Source organism: Cavia porcellus, unplaced genomic scaffold, assembly GCF_034190915.1.
Source record: "Cavia porcellus strain 051 isolate PalLab524CR breed Dunkin Hartley unplaced genomic scaffold, mCavPor4.1 scaffold_11, whole genome shotgun sequence".
NCBI classification, from domain to species: domain Eukaryota; kingdom Metazoa; phylum Chordata; class Mammalia; order Rodentia; family Caviidae; genus Cavia; species Cavia porcellus.
Window position 1 is genome coordinate 35101735 of NW_026947494.1, and position 24758 is coordinate 35126492.

Here is a 24758-nt window from a genome sequence, read left to right on the forward strand (position 1 = left end):
TTATGATACCACAACTAGGAGGGATATGGGAAAACAAAGGATGAGGTAAGCAACCTGAAAAATCAAAGATCTAGAGGAATCGTGCAATAAGATCTGGAGAAATTCCATGAATAGTGTCCATTAGCTTCAGCTAGGTATGGACTGGTCAGTGTCCAGACTGACCAGAGAAGAACTTGGAATCCATCATCTCTTTAAGTGACCTTTCCATCCAAGTGAATTATCCAGCAGATCAAAGGCTAGATTTTTGAAACTTGGAAAAGAAGTTAATATGTACCTGGGTTATATGTTGTACAGGAGTGTCTCTAGGTATAACTGGTATCAGAACCCTATAAATTTTGAGACTAGCCTGAATAGACAAATACTAACAGATATTTGTAATCCCTGTAAGCTTTTATTTCTGTGTAATCTATCTATATACCTTTAAATGGAAAAAATTCACTATATTGCATGAGGTCAGGGTCAGTGACACAGATGCTGATTCCTGACCTGGCTGAAAATGTATGGATGCCAGCACTATGTCTTGATCTTGCAGAATATATAGTGGGAGCATGTCTGGCTTGCTCTTCTTGGAGTAATGGGTAGCATTTTATGGCTATGACTGATGTTTCAGTCAATTCAATCCCTCAAAGAGGCTTAGGAGCGTAGGTTCGGCATCTGTGGTGGCAGGTACTATCTGGTGACAAGCAGCAGCAGGAAAGGTTTGTCTAAGGTTGACTATAGGATGTCTAGCCTGTCAGACTCCATTCCTAACAGAGCTACTTTCATCCATAAAGAGAGTGTGCTTAGCATCTGTTGGGAGTTTATTTTTCAGTCATGGTCTGGTGGGTCCAGCTTGGTAGGCAGATACCTGGCAAGATTGGGTGGTATATAGTCATTTAGGAGATTCAGTACAGCATGTGGTACCTGGACAGTTAGGTCTTGGCCTATGGTGAGCTTTACAGCTTTCTGATCAGGACTGTGGCTGTAAGAGCACAGAGACAAAGGGGGAGGCAGCCCTTAGAGACTGGAACTGAGTATTTGTACAAGTAGGCCACTCAGTGCTCCTAGCAGCTGAACAGTCTGAGTAAGTATTGTTGTTTTTATAAACTGAAGGATATAAATTCTACAGAAGCCAACAGCTCAAGAAAATTTGTAGTGTTTTTTTCTTGTAATCAGTTTCTGCCTTTTGTGTTTCTCCAGCAGGCAGCTTGGGTGTCATTAATAATAAGTGTAGTGATATTTTATGCTGGCAAACTAGCAAAATCAGCTGTGAAGGCTTCTCCAAAGAGGATAAATAAGTTTTTGAACCTCTAAGAGGCTGAGTCCAGGTCAGTTGACTTTTGAGTCCAGAACTAGAATCTGGACTCAAAAGGCATTCTTTAGGTCCAGGGAGGTGTACCAGAAGGCTGTTGGTGGCAGAAGACTGAGCAATGCACATGGAGGGCAATCATGGCAGCATTAGCAGCTTGGAGATCTTGAACTGACTTCATAGGCAGGAGAAGTGTGTTTTAGCAGTTTGACAGTCTACAAACATTTTGCCGTTTTGAAGCCTCATTTTTGTTTCTGGGAGGACCATGACAAAGCAGAGAAACCACCTGTCCCAGAGCCAAATCTGTTGCTAGGGCCTCCATGAAAATAAGGGGAGAGTTCTCAAACCTTTGTGGCAGTTGAATAACAATCCAAAAAGAATGTATGAGTTGAGAACCGCAGAATGCATGGTGATGGCAGCATTGTTGGTGGCATGTAAAAAGGTAACTAATTGTCTATCAGGGTAATGTGTAGTTACATGACTGTTTGTACTTTCCATGACATCTGACAGTAATGGGGTTGTGTTAAGGGGACATGGTTGATGATCATCCCCAGAGATGAGTATTTTATACCTCTGGGAGGAGAGTTTTTACAACTTCAGGATTATGTTTATCTGTTTCTGAGTAATGCAGATATCATGTTCCTCTCAGGAAACAGTCAAAGTTGAAAGTGTAGGGTTAGATGAGAGGGAGGCGACTGGTTTGTTGCAAAGCAGATGATTGTTTTAAATTTGAACAAGAGGCTACTTCATAGAAGTGGTACAGGGACAGGTTTACCCAGGAATTCATGTTTGGTGAAATGTCCTCCAAGGCTACAAGTTTGTACCTGGCAGAAGGGAAGAGAGAGGAGCATCTCACTTGTCCCAGTGATGCTAACTTTTTGAGAGAAGAAACTTTTGAAGGCAGAGAGTTCTGTTCCATTGTCTATCGGGAAATTTGAAGGTTTGCCTCCAACTATTTCAATGATCATGGGCTAGCCAGGGCCCAATTTGATAGAGCTCAGTCTGCCTTATACCTCCAGGCCCAACAGGGTGAGGTGAACATCAAGTTGAAGTAGGCTTGGCTAGTCAGAATTCCTTGTGTCTCAAAGATAGAGGGAGCATTTATTTTTTGTGTTCATAGCTCTTGTAACTCATAGTCAAACTGGATTTTCTTTCTTTTTTTTATTTAGAGAAAGATAAAACAGAATAGAAAGATGGGCAGAAATAGTACATACTTTCAAAGAAAAGAAACAATAATAAACCACTAGTTGACGTATACATATTGTCCCCCCACAAATAAGTGTTCAAGATACAAAAGTGGAACATATACAATTTTCTTAGGGACATCAGGTGCTTTTCCTTTATCAGGTTTCTGGAAAACAGTGGTTGATGGGCTTTTTGCCCTCCTTTTTGATGTCTTTGAGGAGTACGTGACTGGGTTGTTTCTAGGTGAGGTGACCTTTGGAAAGGCTATGGCAACTCATTTGTCAGGGCTGACGGTCCAGTTTTTCCTCAGTTAATGTGTGGAACTCTGAAAGAATTGCTGATAAGCATCTTAGTTGGGCATTAGATGATGCCATCTAGCCAGGATAGGTATAGCCATGAAGCAGAAGGTCCAGGAGCAGGGCCTCTGTGGCTGAATGCAGGCAATGGCTAGCTGGAACCAGTTCAGTTGACTAGAAACAGATGCGTTGGAAGCAGGGAGGAGTGTAAAACTGTTCACAGCAACTGCAGTGGCTGACAAGGGTGCCAACATGCAAGTCTCAGGAAGACTGGGCTTCTTTTTCCTTTTTTTTAAATTTTGAGAGCATTTTGGTTTAATACCAGAAAAATCCCTCTTTCCTGTAGTCAGGAACTATGGGTTTTGACTAATTAGTTCCCAACTCTGACTTCCTACATGTGTGCTGTGTACCCTTGAAGGATGGCACAACATACAAAGGGCCAGTGCCCCTCAGATAGACTATTCAGATGCCTGCCTGGTCACACTCTTTGAGAGGCCTTAGGTGCGAGGTCTCCGTTATGCCATATGTCAGTCACCACAGAACCACAGGTGAGGGTCAGATCAGCCACTGTGACCAGTGCTTCTAGTCTTGGTGCACTGATGGAACAGCTTTTTGCTTACTCTTTCCATTCCACCTACTCACACATTAATTCAACAGGTACTCACAGTACCTGTTAAACATGCCAGTTGCCTTCCCTTGATGGTTGTCCTGCCTAACAAGAATTTATCATACGCCTCTTCTGCTCAAGCTGAGAAAGACTGACAGACAGACTAACTGAGGTGCCCAGGGGTCTTACTGGAATCAGGTAGGCAGACAAACAGATTTCATCCTCCTCCCTTTGGGGTCCAATGTGAGCCACCCAAGCAGGGAGTCAGGAATCATCTGCCAGACTTATAAGGGTCATTCAAGAAATCTTGAGAGGTGCCTTCCCATCTGGAACTGGGGAGGACCTTACTCCATTCTCAAGGGCCATGACTAGTGAACAAATAGGTCATCATGGATAGTCTTCCTGGCCAGTGTACTAGATGCAATGGCAAGCAGAAACAACAGAACAATACCCAGGATTTGGAGGCAGATTTATATTATGTCAACTGGCACTGACCAGGGTCATTCCCAAGATATTAGGCCCTGATCTCTGGTGGTGTACGGCTTACATATGATAGGCAAGTGGAAAATACAGAGGCAGAAGGCTTGTTGATTGGGGGATGGGTCTTACAATATGCAACATAGTGACCAGCTATAAATTACAGTGACCAACTGTTTCTAAGAAACAAAAGTAACAGGAACTGTAGCCAGAACTATTATCTGGACAACTAACAAACTGAAGTGTACTGAGTGTTGGGGGGTAACATTTCTTGCTGCAAGCTCCCATTCTGATGTAGAAGTGCTTGGGGTAACTTGCAATGCCTTCGTGCATGAACATCTCCATCTCCTGTGAGAAACCCAGATCCTGGATTTCATGGGTAAGCAATTTCAATTCTTTTCACTTCTTTTTTAACTTCCTTCCCTAGAAAACTTTCCCCTAGTTCTACAGCCATAATTGGTATTAAGGAGATATGTAGTCAGAACTTCTTTATTCCTGCTTTGACATGTCACTGTGAAGATCAAATGTTCAACCATAAATTTTTAATTGCCCTACAGTGTCCCACTCCCTTTTTAGGAAGACTAACAAACTACAGACAATTCTCCAATTCTAGAAAAGGACAAATGAGAGTTTTACCTGTTGGGACTATGTCAGAAAATATTTCTTAGATGCCTCTGAGGTCACTATAAAGATGCACACTATTCTGAATCCTATCTCTTTGATACCTACAGGCTCAGAAGTTAGTATCTCATATGAACAGATGATTTCCCAGGACTTGCAAGCGAATGAGACATCAGTAACACACCCCTCCAAGACTCTAAGGAGGTGTGATTCACTGATGGAATTAACTTTCTCCAAGAAGGGCACCAAAAACCAGATTACGCAATTATCAATTCACAACAGGTCATTCAAGTCAAATGAAAAGATAGACTGTCATTCATTGAAAGGGACCCCAGTGAGGCTTGCCTAAAATCTCCTTGGGAAATCAATAGGAGGCTAGCAGAGAGGCAAAAAAGACAACCTTGCAACCCTTCAAGTCCCTAGTTTTATTCCCAGTTCCTGAGAGACCATTAATCCAGTCATTCTCCAAGGAATTGGAATAGAAACCTAACATGGGAAATCCTACATGGATTATGGTACTAAAATTTTCACAAGACTAACACTCTACACCTGTGAAATTCTGGAAAACCTGAGGCTCCTTTTTAAAAAGCAATGACATAATTCACTACAGCATAAATGTACCTGTGTTGCCTCCCATTCTGAATTAATCTATAATGGGGTAATCTTGCCAAGGCTATGGCTTTTAGGCTTTTGATAATTTATTTAATATCCTTCTTTGCCATATTGTGTCCTCCACAGGAAGCATAGAAATCTGTCCCACACCTTCTCATATTTGACCTCTACATTCCTAAACTAGCAATAAAATAATTTTCCTGAAAAATTCATCAAGCTTTCTCCATCAAATAGGTAGCTAAAAGGTCTTTCACATATAGATAATAACATTTTTTTCATTATTCTTTTTTATTTCTTTGGCCAGCCAGTGAGCTACAACATCCCAAGGTAGTTGGAGAGAACATAATTCCCAGTAGGTAGGACCCATAGCTTCTTTCAGTAGGATGTAGCTACGTGAAGATGGAGAGCTTCACTCCCTCAGCACTGCATAAAGATTTATGGGGATGGAAATCTCTCAGGAAAATATGAGGCAGGAGATTGGGGCCTGGCAAATTGGCTAGGAAAGTGGGCATGACAATAACAAAGTTCCAGGGCACATGCACAGGGCAGTTAACAAAGCCCTGCTGTGGCCCCACTCAGAGTGCTATTGCCTGTCTTTCTAATGAGAACCTGAGCAGTTTGGATACCATGGCTCAGATCTAATGTCGGCCTGAGGAGTGGGAGGTGGGAAAAAGCAGTCATCAGTGAGCTCTGGGCTATTGTTTTCTTTCACAGTGGTCCTCTCTCATGCTGTGAAGTCTACTTCTTTTTCTACTTTCACTTGGCCCAAACTTTCACTACACCATTTCTTTTTCTTCCTTTTAATAAACATAAAACCTCTTGAAAGTTTGATTTGTCTTGAACAATTCTTTGCTTAGGACAGAGTCCATTCAGAAACCACCTTTAGAAGGAGACTCCAATGCCCCAAAGCTCACTAACAATGTGATTATTCTACATTTAACTTTTTGGGGAAATTACAAACCACTTTTTCCAATCTGGTTGCATCATTCATCCCAAAACCAATATACTAAGTGTTTCAAACCCTTCGCTAGTTTGGTGCTCCCCTCTGATCCTCCAGAGAGCTCCTCGCGGACTTTAGAAGGGTTTTGTTTCTGACCAAGAGATTATAATAATTTTATTTTAGGCTACCTTTCTTTACCACACCTCCAAACCCGACAATCCTTGTTTTCACGGCTTTGGGTCCGCCCTCTTTCTGACAGCCAGCGCCTAGCTCGCTCTTCTTCCCGACACTAGAGAAACCAGTCTTTTCATTGGGTCAGCTTGGGACATGCTTAGTTAGCGATTGGTTTAGAAAAGAAGGCGGGAAGGAGGTGTGCCGGTGCATCACAAGCGCCACGGGCTCCTCTCGCACAGAATCATGGGAGGGAAACCGAGTCTGGAGGCGGGCTGTAACCCGGAATAACCTTTGCATATTTGGACCGGCCCGCCTCCGGAGCATGTGCCTCCGCCCACCAGCGGGTTCAGCTCCGCCCTCACGGCCCGCCAAGCTGCGGGAATCAGCTGATCTCAGGCTGGGACGGTCACGTGGCCGGGGCGCGCCCGCCCGTTGTGGCCATGGAAGCCGCGGTTTCTAGTGTGGTGAGGCGAGTGGAAGAGCTCGGTGACCTGGCTCAAGCCCACATACAGCAACTGAGCGAAGCCGCGGGTGAAGACGGTGAGGGGGCAGAGGGAGGGACGCGGGCGGACGGATGGGAGTTATAGTTTGGCGCTCGCTGTCAGTAAGGCTGGAGGCTGCGGCCTGTGGCGGTGGCCGTGGCTGCGGTGGGGGTGGGGTCCCGGGTCGTCGCTGTCCGAGGTTTTGCTCCTCGGATCTCGGACTGGGCCTCCTTTGCCCTCCTTGTAAAACTCACAATGCCTACACGTTGCATTGTAAACTGCATTTTGCATAACTTACGAAGTCTGCCTTGTTTGCCTGTGATCCAGATCTGTGCTGTGGGATTTAACCCTGTCGGTAACGATTGGGGAAAGTGTATAAAGTTACACGGAAGCGTTTAAATTAATGGTTAAACTGAGAGTATTCAAATAGGTAGTGATTTCGCATCAGTAAGACAAGATACGTATTACACTTCGATTCTGACAATCCTGTGTTGAAAATTATCACTTTTTGTTTCAAAACTCAATTATAACCTGTATTCTTGAAGAGTTTTACGTTGATGTACTTTAGAGGATTCTTGGATATACATCATCTCATAAGGGTGCTATGTTAGAATACTTGGTTTGGAAAGGACTCAACTGTCTTTAGGAAAACCTGGCTTGGGAGTTGCCTCGACTTTCAATCTCAAATTCATAACTCTTCACTGTTTCTGAGTTTCCTCTAGGTTCTACGTTACTCCGTTTTGGGTTTTGTGACTTTACCGCGGATAAGTTTTAAAACTGATGTAGACTGACTCATGAGTCATCAGGTTCACAGGATAACAGTAGTGGAATATTTTCTGAAGTGATTGAAAAGTTGGTGAATTTATTGAATAGGGTTATGAGATAGGGTATGTGAGGAAATGAGCTAGTTTCAGAGAAGATTGTTGATGATCTTTTCCCAGGAATATGTTTCTGAAAGACCTACAGACAATACTGAAGCCAACTTCATTTTTGGTTTGTGGAAAGTGAATCCTAGAATTCACATGAATAGTTCATGGATAGTGTTAGTTATTACTGGAAAGGTATCCAAGTTTTCCCCCATGTCCAATTCTATTTGAATCAATAGAAAGAAATGCAAGAGTATTTTTGGTGCATTTATCACTGAATTCAAAATCCATTCTCAATTTCCTTTGGAAGAATTCTTTAATACAGTCTAGAATGAGACCTAGAAGTAAGTCAGGTTTTGTATATTTGTTTGAAGGCTTTATATTCCTGAAATTTTACTAAAATTAAATTATGATAGTAGCTGTCTACATTATGAGCTATTAATCGGTATTCAAGTCAATCTTATTAAAGTATTACAAATAATATTTCTTAGGAATTTTAATTACAAAAAGGTTATTTGTATTTGAATTAAATTTGGCATTCTTTTTCCATAGAACAAAAAACACACATTCAAATATTGTCCCTTAGTGGAACAAGTATATTCTTATAGTAGGTTGTAGTTCCTATTGTGATTTTAGATCAAATACAGCTGGGCATTATTCCACTTACGAATACTGTCTTTTTTACTGCTAATTTTTATTTACTACTTATTGTACAAGCATACTATGTTTCTTGTATGGAGATATACTGTAAGAGGGGTTTTTCCCAAACATTGTGTAAAAGTGACCTGTATCTTTTATCTTATTAGTCATTACTTAGACTATTTCTAATAAAAGTGCTGCATTTTTATGGATTTTTCCAAAATGAGAGCTGTGCCACCACCAGATCTGCCCTGCAGTGATTATTAATTCAGACACATACTTCTTTACATTTAAAATAATCTCTCAAAATGGTATTAACAAAATCTCTAAGCATATAAGGGGTGCTATATTTCATACATTTCTCAGTAGAGTCTTTTCTTATGGATTCTCTGATTAGTATTTCTCGCCTGAGGAAACATGGGAACACTACCAGAAGTAGCTTTTACCTCAGGCAAATAAAGGCTCTTATGAGCATCAGTAGATGGTACAAGTTACTCCTTAGTCGGAAAACTTAAGGTTTTACATAGTGGACATAACCTAGTGATGCTTTTGCCCCAACACGAAATAGCTATCTTTATTGTACTGAAGAGACTGGATTAGATGGGCCCATAGCAAATGCTACATTATTTGTCCATTGACTGATAAAGAGAAAAGGGTTTATATTTCAGAGAAGCACAGAGGGACAAGCTGAGGGATTTTAGTGTCTTATACTATAATAGGCATATCTACATACTACATGAGTGAAGTGGAATGGTAGATAGGACTTTGGTGTAAACACATAAAACTGAAATGATAGAAGACAGAGTAATGAACAGTAGAAAAAGCAAAAATATTAAAAGACAGAGAAAGGGAGATGAAACACATTCTGATTAGTGGGAATATCAGAAGAATTTTGTACTTTTTCCAGGTTTTGAAGAAATGAAGTAATTTTTTTTCATTTCTAACTTTTAAAGGAATTAAATACAGACATAATCTAATTACAGCTGTTACAAGCACGATAAAGTTGTAACTTCTTGCAGTGCTAGCTTATGAAGCATTTGATTTAATCATTTTTTGGAAACATTTGCAATTGTATTTATTAACATACATGTTTTCAGGGGAAATGCCCTCTTTAGCTTTATGTATTCTTACTATTCTCTACATGTATTGTTTAAACATTTTGAGTGCACTGGCATTATATAAGAAGCATTTTGCAAATACAGGCCACATTTAAGAAGTAGCAGTAGTGAATATAAAAAGTTTTTAGTCTTCCTACAAAAATGTTTGTGATTACTTACGGTTCATAATTAGTGTATGCTTTGACGAAGGTATTATTAGTATCTTGCTATTTCTCTATATGCCATAATACCATTTTCATTATTTCAGATACATAACTTTAAGTGGCAAACTGAACTTATGTGAAGTAATCATCATGTTTTTATTTTTTAAAGATCACTTTTTAATTCGGGCCTCTGCAGCTCTAGAAAAGTTGAAACTCTTGTGTGGAGAAGAGAAAGAATGTTCGAATCCATCCAATCTTCTAGAACTTTACACGCAGGTACTGAAACAGAGGTAGATTCTGACATTTTATTTTAAAATGTGATCAATTTATTAAAAACGTATGCTTAAAGCACTTAGTCTTGAAACATTGAGGCAATATCTTAAAGGTTGAGATATATTATGTGTGTTGATAGGGGTCCAGGAAAATACCTTTCAGATAACAGAATTGCTTCTCTTTATGCATAATTAATCAGAATACTAACGTATGCCATGCTTTAAAGTCCTGAAGGTTCTAGAGGGAGTAGGGAATTCTTAAGAGCCCTAATACCTTTTTTTTTCTGAATTTCTTTTTTTTTTTTTTGGATTCTCAATATGATTTCCCAATGTTAGTGTCGCATACACTTACAGATTTTTCGGTTGTCTATTTTTTTCTACTATGCTTTCATATTGAGTGGACAATGTTTTTTTAGCTTTTGCAAATTATGCTGAGGTAATGTGACATTAAGAAATAAAATTTCATTATGTAACTAATATTTATATTGTACTTTATAGTTGATAAAGTGCTTTCATATGTCCTTTCTTTATTGCTAAGGATAATAAAGATACAATGGTTATTAAATAGAATAGCTAGTTATTTCCAGAGTGCATATTTAGAGCAGGTATATGCTGGGACTATAATTTTTGTTAAAAAGTACCTCATGAAGATGGTTTCTTCTTCTAGAGATCATGACTGATCCTGTAACAGCTATTAACAAACCTCCAAAAACTGCTATAATTTGCAGGTAGTTTTCCTGGCTTTCTTTCCTCTCAGATTTTTCCTTTCTTGTCTACATATGGTAGATGTCCTGTCTTTCAGCTGGCAGGGGGTGAAAGGTGGTCCTAAACATTTTAACTTTTTTTGAAGGTAAGGCATCATATCTTGATGTACAGATTTTTTGAAATGGCTTAAACCTTCTTACTGTTTAGAGTCAAAAGATCATTTTCCATAGGTTACTGATCTCTCTTCTGACTTAGGCCTTCCACACAATGACATGTACCACTTAATACTATTGCGTGCTATATAGTGTTTCAAGTACTTTATTTATAGCTTTTTTTCTCACAGGCATTAGTTCAGTTTACCATTTTCCATTGAAGAAACGGAGTTTCAAAAAAGATAAAATTGATTTGTGTTAAAATTATTCTTGGTTAGATAGGATGGTTAGTTTTAGAATTGATACTAGAATTTAGTTTTCTCTGTCTTGATCTACTAGGTTAAAAAAAAGATTGAGAAGATTTAATATGCTTGAATAGAGCACTGCTTATATTTATGACTGCTAGAGGCTTAGAGTTTGAACTGTATATGTTGATGATATACTTCCACTGTTAAGATATATGGCTCTTAAATAGTAGTTGTATATTTAGGAAAATGAATTCTCTGAAGATTTAGTATATAAAATTAGAGGTGATAACTTTATTACTGTAGACATTTAGAAAAATTTCAGGGATTATATGTATGTATAAAGAGCAAAAATATATGATCTTTCATAATAGTATATGAGTAACATGTTAATTAAAACGTTAAGCTCCATTTTACTTCTTGAAGAGAAACAAAATGATCATTAACCCAATATTTTAGTAGAATACTTAGGAAGTTTTCTATAATATGTATCTGAAATTATTTTTACAGTTAGTCATTTTGCCTACTTAACAAATTTAATTAATGTGCCAAAAGATTTGAATGTTTATTAAAGCATTTATATACACAATGTTAAACTCAAAAGAGCTCATTGTTTTAGATTATTTATAGATGCCTTTTACCTCTTTAAGGCTATTTTGGACATGACATATTTTGAGGAAAACAAGCTAGTAGATGAAGATTTTCCTGAAGACTCTTCTTCACAGAAAGTAAAAGAACTGATTGGTTTTCTTTCAGAACCAGAAATTTTAGTTAAAGAAAATAATATGCACCCAAACGTAAGTTTGCATTATGAATTATTGGGGAATCCTGCAGTTCTTGCTATCCTGCTCTTTCAAAGCTTTTTTTTTTTTTTTTGTCTTTTTCCTTTTTATCGGTACCGGGGATCGAACTCACTACTGCCTGCTTTGCAAGGCAGGCGCTTATGCCGCTGAGCTAAATCCCCAGCCCCGCTTTTTTTTTTCTTAAATGTGGTTTTATTTGTTTTAACAGAGGGAAATAAAAGAGAACTTAACACTACATACAGACCAGTATCATAGTAGAATATCATATTTTACTAAATATTTTCAGAATATTCACATAATTGAATGGTAATCATAGTACCTTTTCATTTTTCTTTATTTGTTTGGATTTCTGTTTTTTTTTTTTTTTTTTTTTTTTTGTGATAGGATCTCCCTGTGTAGTTCAGCCTGGCCTTGCGCTCATGTAGCTTAACCTGATCTTGAGCTCTCAGCAATCCCACTGCCTCAGCATCCTGAATACTGGGATTATAGGCATGTGCCACCGTACCTAGGTGTAAATCCTTTTCTTAATGTAGATATTCTCTACTTCTACTTTACTTTTTTTTTTCTGGAAGGCCACTGGTAACCTAGTAAACATACCCACTGTCCTTTTTATGCTTCTCATCCTCCTGAACATCTATCTGCTTTCATTCTTAACATTGGTCATCCAGGTCCTTGGAGCCCCTGCATGGTCTTGGCTCTTTTGTCTCTAAGACATCTTCTCTTGCTCTTTTCCTAGTGTCTCTTTTCTTCTTTATTTTATATACAGTTTCCTCCTGATGTGTTTTTCCTTACCCCAGTACTATTCTGTTCATGTAGTTTTTACAGTCATCTCAGAGGATTTCCAGGTTTATGTCTCTAGTCCTAGATGTGCTCTCAAGCAAATAATTTCTTATCTTTAACTATCTAGATATTTTCTTTCCTCTGTGTATTTATTAGGGAAAACAAACTATGGAAACAAATCATCCATAATTTTAAGAATTTTTATTTAGTAAACTTATTTTTGTGTACTTTTACATTATTTTTTTCTTACTACTTAATTCTTACTCCGTTTAACATTTCCATTAAAGAATAGTATTCAAGTAATATTTGTAAGATTTTTTAAAAATCATATTACAGCATATATTTTGAATATGTTAGAATTTGCTACTAAAGTTTTTTAAAAACAGTAATTGAAGAGATTTTAATTCTAATGTAGCAATAGATTTCTGTATTTCTATTTGATTAAAAGGTAGTTATTCTTGTGTTTGTATCTAAAGGTGGGCACACTTTGTGAAATGAGGATTTTTTAAAAATTACTCAAATGTTTGAAATTTTTAGGATATTGCTTCCCACTACAGAAACCAGGTTTCTCTTTTAACTGTATCTTTTTCATGTTTCAGCACTGCAGTTTGCTTGGGGACGAGCTATTGGAATGTCTCTCTTGGAGACGAGGAGCCCTACTGTATATGTATTGTCACTCTCTGACTAAAAGAAGAGAATGGCTCTTGAGGAAATCTAATTTACTTAAAAAGGTAAAACAACATTTCTTACACATTTTTAATTTTTGACATTTATAGGTTACAAAAGTTGTGTTATATTATTAAGAGCATTCTACATCTTTTACTTAATAGCTATGTGATTGTAAACAAATAGAATTTCTATGACGACCTGACAAGGTAACATGTAAAAGCATTTTGTCATTTGGGGTGTTTCTCGTGGTCTTTTTTGTAACTTCTAAGTTTTTAATTTTTAAAATCCAATATAAACTATATTAGTTTCTTGGCATATTTTTTTGACCTGAAGAAAAGACTGTTGTCCTTCCTCTGTTAGCAAATCAAACCCATGTGACCTTACTCCAAGAAAATTATGGGCCTCTGATTTGCCTTGTATGTTCTCAGAAAATCATTAAATCCAAAGACCTGGGTCTTAGTATTGTTTCACTGTGCATTCTAAGTCAAGGTGAACATACGTATAATTAGGTGGACTTGGAAATGAGTGGTCACACTTTCAGATATTTTTGATTATAACATTTCTAAAAGTATATACCTATTTTTAATTGTTTTAAAACTCAATTATTGTAGTTCTTTTTTTCCTCTGATAACATTTTTGATCATCATCTTGTATTTCTTTCATAGTCAGTACTTGTATTATGAAAGTCTTAGAGTTGCTGCATCTCCAACACTGTTGAAATACAATAAATATTAGGTTTTTCTGTGTGCTAGTCCATTTCTTCTTAAGAATGGAGAAATATAATATTTGAAGTTTATGTAGTTCTGCATGTAAAACTTTCAATTCTTTGGCTTTTTTAGTACCTTGTTGATGGGATCAATTACTTGCTACAGATGCTAAACTATCGGTGTCCTATCCAGTTAAATGAAGGAGTTTCTTTCCAAGACCTAGACACAGCTAAATTACTGAGCGCAGGTAATGTAATCACTTTTTACAGATTTTTAAGTGATGTAAAGCTTTTAACAATTGTAGGAAGTTTGTTAGATTTTATTCTGATCTAAATAAATGAAATTTAACATCTGTTTTTTAAAAAGAAATTCAAAGATTAAAATGTTTTCACCTAAATACTTCTAATATCCTTTGATTAGTAATTGTGGGAGAGTTTTGTATCATGTCACTTTTATTTGTTTTGTATCCTAAGTTACTATGAATATAACAGGATTAGACCTAATTACTATCAAACTAGAAACAAGTTCTAAACAAGGTAGATATTTAGATCTCTTTCACATTATAAAGGCCTAGAACTGATATAGTGATTCTATGACATCACTGTGTTCTTGTCTTTTTCTCCATCATATTTAGAACCATAGCCCTTAAGCTTCAGAGAGAGGTACTTTATATAGAATGTAGTAAATATAAATACTTTTATAGCTGTGCAGCATGCCTAGCTATTTAGGATATGGTTTCCAATCTCAGTGTCTCTAGATATTTCTGGAGCCCTCTCCATCTCTTATGTGTTTCAGACGGCAGCAATGACAGAAGGGAATTTCTTTCAGCTAAGTTAGCTTCCTTATAGCATCCTTCTCAGAAGTTTCTAGCAACACGTCAACCACATTTCACTGACCAGAATTTATCAGATGACTTCACCTAGGAAGGAAAGCTGGGGATTATAGTCCTACCTTGATGCCAAAGTTCTTTTCTGGGGGAGGTGAATGAATATTGGGTGGCAGCTTTAAGTTTCTGCCACAGACATCTTTGTACTTAGAAATTCTAGGAACTAGATATAAAGCAGTTTTTCAGTTTTAGTCTGAAATGTGAAATGTGTGCATTTACCATTGCTTTTTGTTTGTTGGTAGTACTGGGCTACATTCTCAGTTCATTTTTACTTTTTGAGACAGGATCTTGCTAAGTTGCCCATGTTGGCCTTGAATTTATTATCTGCTTGCCTGGCCTTCCAGTATTGATAAGTAAACCAAGTGACCTACTCAGGGCCACCTAGCTACAGGTGACATTTGATCATACAAGTAAACTTCTTTTGCTTATACTTCACCTGAGATTTTTGTGTGGAAAAAGAAATACGAGCACTAATAAGAAAACTTTATATGGAAAATTCTATAATTTTAATATATTTTAATTCTTCCTATTTATTTGTTAATTTCTCTAGGCTTTTTTTCTTTGAAAATATTTCTTAAAAATAAAAAAATGAAGTTTACATGTCATTAACATTGGAGTAATGTTATCCAAAAGTTGAAGTGTAGCCCAGAGAATGTTTTGGCACAACCTTATCAGATAAAAGGCTTATGAAAATAGCTGTATCAGAATACAACTAGAGTCAATTGTCTCTAGGGTAAATTGAAATATTATTGAGCTTTCACATCCTAAGTTGTAGCCTTTTTTTTTTTTTTTTTTTTTTTTTTTTTTTTTTTTTTACTTTTTCCAACAGGATCTTGCTATATATTCTAGGCTGGTCCTGAACCCACTATGTGGTCAACAATGGCCTTAAACTTGAGGTGATCCTTCTGTGTCAGCCTTCCAATTAGGGGATTCTAGCCATATACCACCTTGTTCTGCTTGTGCCTTTTTGTAAATATTCTTGGGGACCCTCCTACTGCTGCAGCCCTTTGAATACTTTGTTGTATTTTACTTTTTTTTTTTTTGAGATGGTTTCCTGATGTAATTCAGGCTAACCTCAAACTTACTATATAATGTTGAACTTGTTGCAGTCATGCTGCCTCAGCTTCCCAAGTACTGACATTGCAGGAATGGGCTGCCATACCTGGCTGCTGCAGCTCTTTAATTATTTAAAGCAGAACCTAGATTTCATTTAGGTCCAATAAAAGGCAGATATAAACTGGTATTACTAGTAGCCTGGGAAGTTTATTAAAAATGCATACCTCTGTACCCCATGCAGGTTTCTTTCAGTGTATTAAGACCAGGAATTTTATTTTGAGTAACTTACGTTCAGTTAGTTGTTAGGATGCAGAAAGGACGGAGCATAGAAGATACCATCCTGTACCTTTTTTCAATGGAAATCGTTTATTTCCCTCAATCTCACTTCATGTATTATATTTCCCCTCCTTCCCTGTCCACATCTCTCCATGACACATACATTCTCCCTGCTATTAGAATATACATTCACCTTGAACATGCACATTGCATAATAAAGTGTGTTATTGAAAAAAGCATTCTGAGTATTAACAGAAAAAGAAAAAACTGAGCAAAATTCATAAAAGCAGTTGTACCTCTAGATTATCGAACTCCTTATAAAAGTAGAGGAGAAAAATGTACAAAATTTATTTCTTCCTCTGATGTTTTAAACAAAATTTTCTAGTCCTCAGGATTGAACACAGGGTCTTCACACTGAACTATATCCCCATTGCCTTTTAAGGTTTTTTGAGATGGGCCCACATTGGATCTGGACTTGCAAACTTTGTGCCTCACTACTCCAGAGGGCTTGAGTTACAGGCATATATCACCATGCCTGGCTCTGTGTTTTATTTTGTAGTACTGGAGGTTGAAACCAAGGCCACATGGTAGGCAAGTACCCTGCCAATCGTTAACCTCTCCCTCTGATACTCTATTTGTTGGTACCAGGGATCAAACTCATCACCCCCTGCTTGCCAGGTGGGCACTTATGCCCCTGAGCTATATCTCTTCCTCTGATACTTTAATGCGGTAGTTCTGAAAATAGTAGTCCATTGATTACCACCAACATCAGCTGCATCACCCTAGGTCCTAGAAATGTCTTTTAAAAAAAATACAAATTTATAGGTTCTGCCCCATGCCAGAATTGGAAACTCTAAGTTGGGGCACACTAGGCAGAATTTTAGTAAGTCTGCCAGATAATTCTAAAGCAAGCTAAAGTTTGATAAACACTCTTGGCAGATGACTATTCATTCTTTCTCAAGTAATACTTTACCTAGACTATCTTTATTCTTTGGTGAACAGTATTTCTTCTTGCTCATGTAAAAAATGAAACTAACCTAAAGAATGGGGCATAAATTGGGTCTCTGATCTCTTCTAGGCAGTACTTCTTACCCTCAGGTCCCTAGTTTCAGTCTGTGGAACATACTTCAGCTCCTCTCCCAGGGAGGTTCTGTTCTTACTGAAAATTTGACCAGCCCTCTAATTTAACCTCTGTCCTTACTCTTTTGCACCGTGTTTGTTGTTGTTGTTGCTTGTTTGTCTCTAGGAATAACAGTGGGATCACACAAATAATGATATACAGTGAAGTGCAATATCTAATAGAAAATAATTCTGAGTAATTTCTAATGCAGTAATTATGCTTCTTTTTGAAATGTTTTATCTTTTAATTACAAAGGAATAAAAAAATACTTTTCTTTTGTAATATGTATTGTACTTATTACATGATGCTATTTTATTCATATAAAATATAGACTATCTATAAATGTAAATCTCATACTTTGTTCTTTAATGGTTTTTTGTTTTTTTATTGATACAATAATGAGTCAGCACTTTTACTGAAACTATTGCTTCTCTTGCTTCTATTTATAAGTTGAGCTAGAGGTAAGGTGAAGGTGATAGCTGTAAGGGCAAACCTGAAACTTACAAGCTTGCTGTAGGTTAAAAACAATAGAGACTACAACAGGTTTGAAAGCTACATTTTTTGGATCTTGTGATGTGGTAGTCAGTTTCTTTTAAACTATATTAGCTGAATAGCTGAGATTATTATGCTCATTTACTTGAGGTAACCTTTTCTAGAAAACACAAGCAATTCAGCATAAGTAATTTATTTGTACTGCAGTGACCTTAAGTTAAATAACTGTGTGTTGGTGATGCTTTGTTTTCTGAAACGTAAACATTTCAATTTCATCTGTTCCTTAAGAACTCTCTGAATTATGTAGGTCATGTAGAATCCTAATTTTTCAGATTTATAAATTTAGTCTTAGTTTAGTATGTTGCTCAAAATCAAAAACCAGTGATTAATATTCAGCTCTTTTTGATTCTATTTATCTTTCTACTAAATTAGTATACTTTGAATAACATAAATGATTATATAATTATCTACTGGAATAATTTAAGAAGATGCATTCAACTTTTGATGGCAATTATGCAGTATATTTCTCTCTCCTAGGAATACAAATCATGTTTTGGGTCTAATTATCATCTTTGATAATTTGAATTATATAGCTTTGTAAAGACATGTTGGCACATGATACTTTTGGTACATTCATGGAGAAATATATTAGGTATATGATATATGACTTTTTACATCAGCAATCCCAGAATAAAAGTCGTGTCTGTGAATGGGATTCAGAGACTATTTAAAAGTTGTCTGCAGCATTTTGGGTCTATTTCTGTGAGGGGTTATAACTGAAGAAGTTAAAGGTCATCAAAAGGACCCACACCTTCCAAGAAAGATTAAGAACACTTACATGTTTCTTTAAAAAAATTCTTTGACAATATTCTGTTTTTGAATATGCCATCTTTCTTGTATAGGTAAAATACAAGAGCTGGTTAAATTAAGGTCATAATAGTAATACTGGGCTTTTTAAAGTGTTTAATGAGATGAAGAAAGCTTTATGAGAAAGAGTTCATTCATCTTCTAATAACCAGAGTTCCTTTTTAAATGTATAATTCTAATACCTCAATGTCAATAACTTTCCCAGGAATATTTAGTGATATCCATTTGCTGGCTATGATGTACAGTGGAGAAATGTGCTACTGGGGTTTGAAGCATTGTGGAGATCAACAGCTAGATAATCATGAATTGGATACTGGTATTTCTGGAGCCAGCTGTACTACGCAGAAAGAACCCTTGGATTTTCGAGAAGTAGGAGAAAAAATATTGAAAAAGTATGTATCTGTGTGTGAAGGACCCCTGAAAGAACAAGAATGGAATACAACAAATGCAAAGCAAATTTTAAATTTCTTACAGCATCGCTGTAACTAGTAGCTCATCTAGTCCTTTTCAGTGAGAAAGACAAAAAGATCCATGAAATGGGAAAAAAGTTTCAGAAAAGAAGACATATTATTCTAAAAATATTACACTACATAAAGCTAGCCAGTATGTTTAGGTCCTCTTTTTTATAATACTATCATCATCTTTCATTATATATTCTTAAGCCTATGTAGAAATGATTCTTTAATTTCTAAACTGGTGTATATATTATTCCATTTCACTTTGAACTAGATATCCTGTCACTAGTAAGGAAAACTCAAGTTAACTTTAGTATGATTTTGTTTTTCTGTGTTAGGTTATTTTAAATTGTGATAAAGTTTATGTAACACGAAATTCAATCTTCCTTGTCTTAAAGTTTGCCATGCTTCAAATATTAAAATCAGTTCGCTTCATTGCTTTGACTACATAGTGATATAAATGTAAGCAAAATGAAAAATTATGACTAATGTTTAGACTTCATTTGTAATAATGTGCGTAGCAAAAGGCTCCACAAAAGAATCATTTATGTTTATTTTGCTGTGTATTAATAGTCTTGTTTAAAATTTTTACTTGTTTTAGACATTTTATAAAAATGTAAAAATTATTTTCCTATTTTATTTAAAATGCATGTTTCCTCAAGTAATGAAGATAAAAATAACTTAGGTTAGTTCATACACTATTAGAATATATGTTTTCATACTGTTTTGAAATTTTAATATTTTTTACTTTCAGTAGTTGCTGAAATACTTAAGTTCAAGGAGCCTAAGTTGATAACTTGCTTACTGTCTTTCTCTCTACCTCAGTTCCTACTGTTACCTTGGGCTAATCTATCTGAAACCTTGCTGTAAATGAGACTTCTGCCCAAATGACTTTCTCACATTCCAAAATCTTTCTCCGTGGTTACACCTGAGCCCCAGCTATCCTGAGTTAGACTTTCTAAAATTTTCAATTTCAGTAACTGACAACAATTCTTATCCTGCCAGCTATTTTAGTCTTTAACATTACTGAATTTTCTTTTTACTTTTATTCTGTAGTCTGTAGCTTCTTCACAGCCTGCTTTTCTTCAGTGCTCTCTTTACTAGTACACTATCATCCTTTTCAGATGTTTTGGCTTCTCTGTGTACATTCAGCTTCATGTAGGCACCTTAGAAACTGCTGTTACCAGTTGCTCCCTCTTCTGTCTTGTCGTTTAGCCAACTCATTTTATAAGCCCTCAACAATGAATCAACTCTTAACAAACTTTGTCTAGGATACTTCATGGGAAAAACATAAAGTCATTCAAAGCGGAATCACTAAAGGTATCTCACTTGAGCTTTTGAAGAGCCATCACTATAAGCCTTTGGTTTTTCATCAGGTTGGCCTTTATATCTTGTCCCATTGTGACTGAGTCTGAAATTTCATTTTTTTTCAGGCTTTCTCCCTTTCTCCCTACTGTACAGAAAACAGGCTTAACATCAGCTGATACTAGCCAAAGTTACTCCCCCCATTTTATAGAAAAAGAAGTCATTTGCTTCCCATTGAAGGTTAATCTATGCTACAAGATTTCATCTGTGCTATTTCATTTCTCTTGTTGCTTCTCATTTTGTACCTACTGTTTTACTATATTCATCTTTACTAAAGTTCAATTCTCTCTTTCCTGTCTCTTTCTCTCCTTTTACTTTAAATAATATTGTTATATCATTTACAACAATTGCTTTTTCTACTACCTATATCAGGCTAACTCAAAATAGTACTAGAACCCCAGCTTCCCTCACTTAGACAAACAACCCCTGTAATTTTAGGTTCATTGTATCAAAACAAATCCTTATCTTCCATGCAGAATGTTTTATGGTTCATGTTTTTCTCATTTTTGATCAACTATAGAGCAGGAAAACACAAAATGCCTGCCTTCCCAACCTCATTTATACCATCATGTTCCAGTCCAGTGTTCCTCAAACACTGAATGTGTAAGCTCCTTTTTGGTAAACATATAATATTCTAAAAGAGCCTTTGGGGCCAAGAGAAGCACCCCTTATCCCTGCCCAGGTAGGGTTATCCCTTTGGCTTATCCTTACATGGGCAAGATGATTTTTATTTATTGTAGCAGATTGTGTTATGAAAATACCTTTGTGTTTCCTAAGTATAAAGATCTAAATCATTTTTAATATGGTTTCTAAAAGCACAGACTGTCTCCTTCTCTTTGGAGAATGTGATCAATCCGGTACTTCCAGTTCCTTCCCCAAATGTACTTGTCCTTTTTCAACCTCATTACTTTTTAGACATCGTTACTTCTGTTGCCCTTCTTTGTGGCCAAATAAATGCACGCTTATCTTTTAGGACGCAGGTTCAGTAATACTGTGTCCAAAGGATTTTTTTTCAGCTCTTTCTTGTCAAAACTAGATGCACCTTTGTTAAGTTTCCTTAGTTGTCTGCTCCCATATTAATGAAATTAACCTTGTTGCTTTATATGCATGCCATATTTTAAAACTTCACCTTTATATATACTGTCCAATGCATGGTAGGCCCTTTTGATGTTTTCTTTTTAAATTAATGAGGCATGATTCTAAGTGCCAAATCGCACAAAAGAGTTGCTGCTATTAGATTCCAAACTGCCATCCCCTCTTCACCAGTGGCTGACAGACATATTCACACCTTGCAGAAGTAAAGTATTACTAGATTCTAAACTTGTGGAAACAAGAAAATTTTATCTTAAGAAACTAGGAGGTTCCATTTGTCAATTCACTGGTTGGTTCAATTATGGGGGTATTACTGGGTGCTTTTTATAGCTATTGCATCCTGGAATCATTTGGAGAATAACAGTTACAAATGCTATTTATTCTGGTGTATTATAAACATCATCTTTCTGTATATGCAAAAGCCTGCTAAATAATTTCTCTTTCATTTAGAATGAAATAACCTCAATTTACCAAACACTCCATATAGTGAAAGTACTATAATTTATTCATTCATTTGGTTAACTATGTGTGCCTACTCTATGTCATATTTTGTTTTGAGTACTGAGGATATAGTTTGTAAACACACTCCTTTTTCAGAACTTGTGGAGAAAGTTAGATAAAGGATTTTAAGAAACAGCATGTTAAGTGGTGAATACTGTGAAGAATACAGCAGGATAAAGGTCTAATGTGACTTGGCTATGGGTGCTATTTTATTTAGAATGATTGGGAAGGCACTTCTAATCACCGGTCCACTGCTTTAGCATTTGTGTCTTCAGATTCTGCCCTGTTGGCCAAATACCTTGTATATTTAGTGCATTTACAAAGTCATTCTTTCTTAGAGATGTTCTGATAATAAAGAATAAGAAACTACTTATAACCTCTTTTTGTTATATTTAAGGTATTTCTCTTCAGTGTGGGCTTTACTAATGGGTGTTACCTAAAGATTTAGTTATATTTTTACACTTGGGGTTTCTCTTCAGCTTAAATTTTCTGGTTACTAAAATTTAAACTGTAGTAAATTATTTTTCATAATGTTTACACTCGTGTGATTTTCCCAGTATGAATTTTCTGACATCAGCTGGACTTAAGACTTGGTTAAAGAGGCCAGCGATATAGCTCAGCGGCACAGTGCCTGCCTGGCAAGTGCAGGGTCCTGAGTTCAATTCACAGTACCAAAAAGAAAAAAGGAAAAAAAGAGAGAAAAAGAAGAAAGAAAACAAACCACGCCAAAACTTAAGCTCTTACTTTCCTACATTTGTAAGGTTTCTAACTATGTGAATTCATTGATGCTGACTAAAGTGGAAATACAACTTTTTCCTTATTCCTTTGCTTACAGTACACTAGAGGAGAATTGTGGCTAAACCTCACCATAAAATTGTATTCCTACCTTAACAGTCTCTTGTGAGTTCTCCGATACTCATTACAGTGTGAGCTGTATCAAAGGCATTCCCAGATTCATTTTAATGCCATTTAAAAAAACCCACAGGTGATTAATATGCTAATCTTAGATTATCTCTTTTCTCTCTCTACCTTCCCTTTTCTATCTCCAGTAAGGATACCCTACCTGCCACAGAATCCAGAATTCTGCAGTCCTTTTGTCACTTCTTTGTATGTCTTTTTAACACAGTATGAAATACCATGTTAAAAAAGTATTACATTAAGAAGATACATTTAATAGTCATAATCAAAGCATGCATTATGTATTTATATTACAACTTTCTGTTTTGTTTTTCCTACTACTAGTGAAAATTTCCAAGTTCAATGTTTTGGATTACATAATTTTTTAAAAATAAAATCATATTCCTCTACTTGTTTTTGGATTTGCTTTTCCTTTTTTGTTGTATCAGAATGAAAATTTCTGTTACCTCAGCTTATTATTCTAAATATTTCATTTGTTTCTAGTAATTTCCAGACAAGTTAGCATATGGCTAGGATTGTAGTACGTTCTAGAGCCAGACAGCCCAAGTTTAAGTCACTGTTCTGCCATTTCCTAACCATAACTCCATATAAGCTAATCAATCTTAGTCTTTCTAGGCCTTAGTGTCCTCTTTTTAAAATACAGGATCATTAATAGTATCTGTGTGACAGGGTTCTGAAGATTGAATGAATATTCAGAGTGCTTTAGTTCTTGCCTAGCCATTGTGAAAGCTCAGGAGTTAGCAATAAATATTTTCCTGAATGTCTGAAGTTGGGCATCGAGGCATATCTCATTCCATATCCAAAATTAGAGCAAAAGCCAGAGCAAGTGAGTAACAAACTTGTTGCCTTGTAAGCACTGAGTTTTCCTTTCTCCATGTCATACTGGTTGTTGTAGATGAGAAACAGATTTCACAGAAGAAATTACAGGAAAGATAACCCAATTTTTTATGTGTATGGATATGGCCAGAAGAAACTCTATAATTGTCAAACCATTTTCAGCCCCTCTCAAAGTATTTATCATATAAGTATTACACATACCTTTCTAAAACTTATTTTATCAATCTGCCTGATACCCTTGGGTCTAATTCTTAAATCCCAAATCAGAGGCATCTAATGAAATATGAACCATCTAAATATATGTGTGTAATTTAAAAAATTATTAACCGTGGTAACATGCACATGACTACTATGTAGTGATAAAATGTAAGTATAATAGTGGTCTAAGTGAGAAGGCAAAAAAGATATAGTATGATTCTGTTTATGAAAAGAAAAGTTATCACCTTATTTAAATGTATTTTAAGTTTATTGGTACATTTTAGACATACACAATTATCCTACTCATTACAGGGAATTTGTACCTGTAAATGGTATATTTTGATTCTTTTTTTTCCAAATCCCCTCTCCTCCTTTTAACCTATCCCCCCCCCTCGCCCAAACAAAGTTTTACATTTATTTTTAAGAAGCAAGCAATAGAATAACCAGAAGGTAAAATATCTATGTTGGGGATGAGAGGAGGACCAGGTGGAAAGGATCCAGATGGAAAGGAGCTAAGTTCTTCTAAGTATATCTTGAATTTTGTAGTTTGACTTTAGAACCATGTACCTGCACTATAAATTCAAGTTATAAAGCTTGAAAAATCCAAAACAAAATGAAATACACTGAATTATATATCAAGTTTGTGACTTAAGTACATGAGGATATTTAGGTTATCTTAAAACCTAGTATGTTTGCACAACTCTACTAGGATATACTCAAGGGCAACAAGATCTACAATTTTAAAGTCAGCATTATATATACACACACACATATATATATATTTGTGTGTGTGTGTGTGAGACAGGTTTTCAGTAAATCTGAGTAAATGATCAGTAAATGATGAGTAAACTCTGAGTTTCATGCATTTCAGGGTGGCCTCTAACAACAATCCTCCTGCCTCAGCTTCCCAAGTG

The 24758-nt window shown here is 36.2% G+C and overlaps 1 protein-coding gene across 1 annotated transcript; it reads left to right on the forward strand.

Annotated features, from left to right (window-relative positions):
- Positions 1–6477: 6477 nt before the first annotated feature.
- Rimoc1 (RAB7A interacting MON1-CCZ1 complex subunit 1) lies at positions 6478–23198 on the forward strand. The gene is made up of 6 exons (XM_003470203.5): positions 6478–6740; positions 9618–9724; positions 11473–11619; positions 13005–13136; positions 13914–14028; positions 18684–23198. Exons 1-6 carry the CDS (start codon positions 6641–6643, stop codon positions 18965–18967), a joined length of 885 nt encoding a protein of 294 aa, XP_003470251.1. The 5' UTR covers positions 6478–6640; the 3' UTR covers positions 18968–23198.
- The last annotated feature ends 1560 nt before the right edge of the window (positions 23199–24758 follow it).

Excerpts from the sequence above, each read along its gene's own strand:
- Rimoc1 (XM_003470203.5), top strand. The coding sequence starts at position 6,641 with ATGGAAGCCGCGGTTTCTAGTGTGGTGAGGCGAGTGGAAGAGCTCGGT. Across the intron at positions 9,725-11,472 it reads TTCTAGAACTTTACACGCAG|GCTATTTTGGACATGACATA; the intron begins GTACTGAAACAG and ends TACCTCTTTAAG. Across the intron at positions 13,137-13,913 it reads AATCTAATTTACTTAAAAAG|TACCTTGTTGATGGGATCAA; the intron begins GTAAAACAACAT and ends TGGCTTTTTTAG.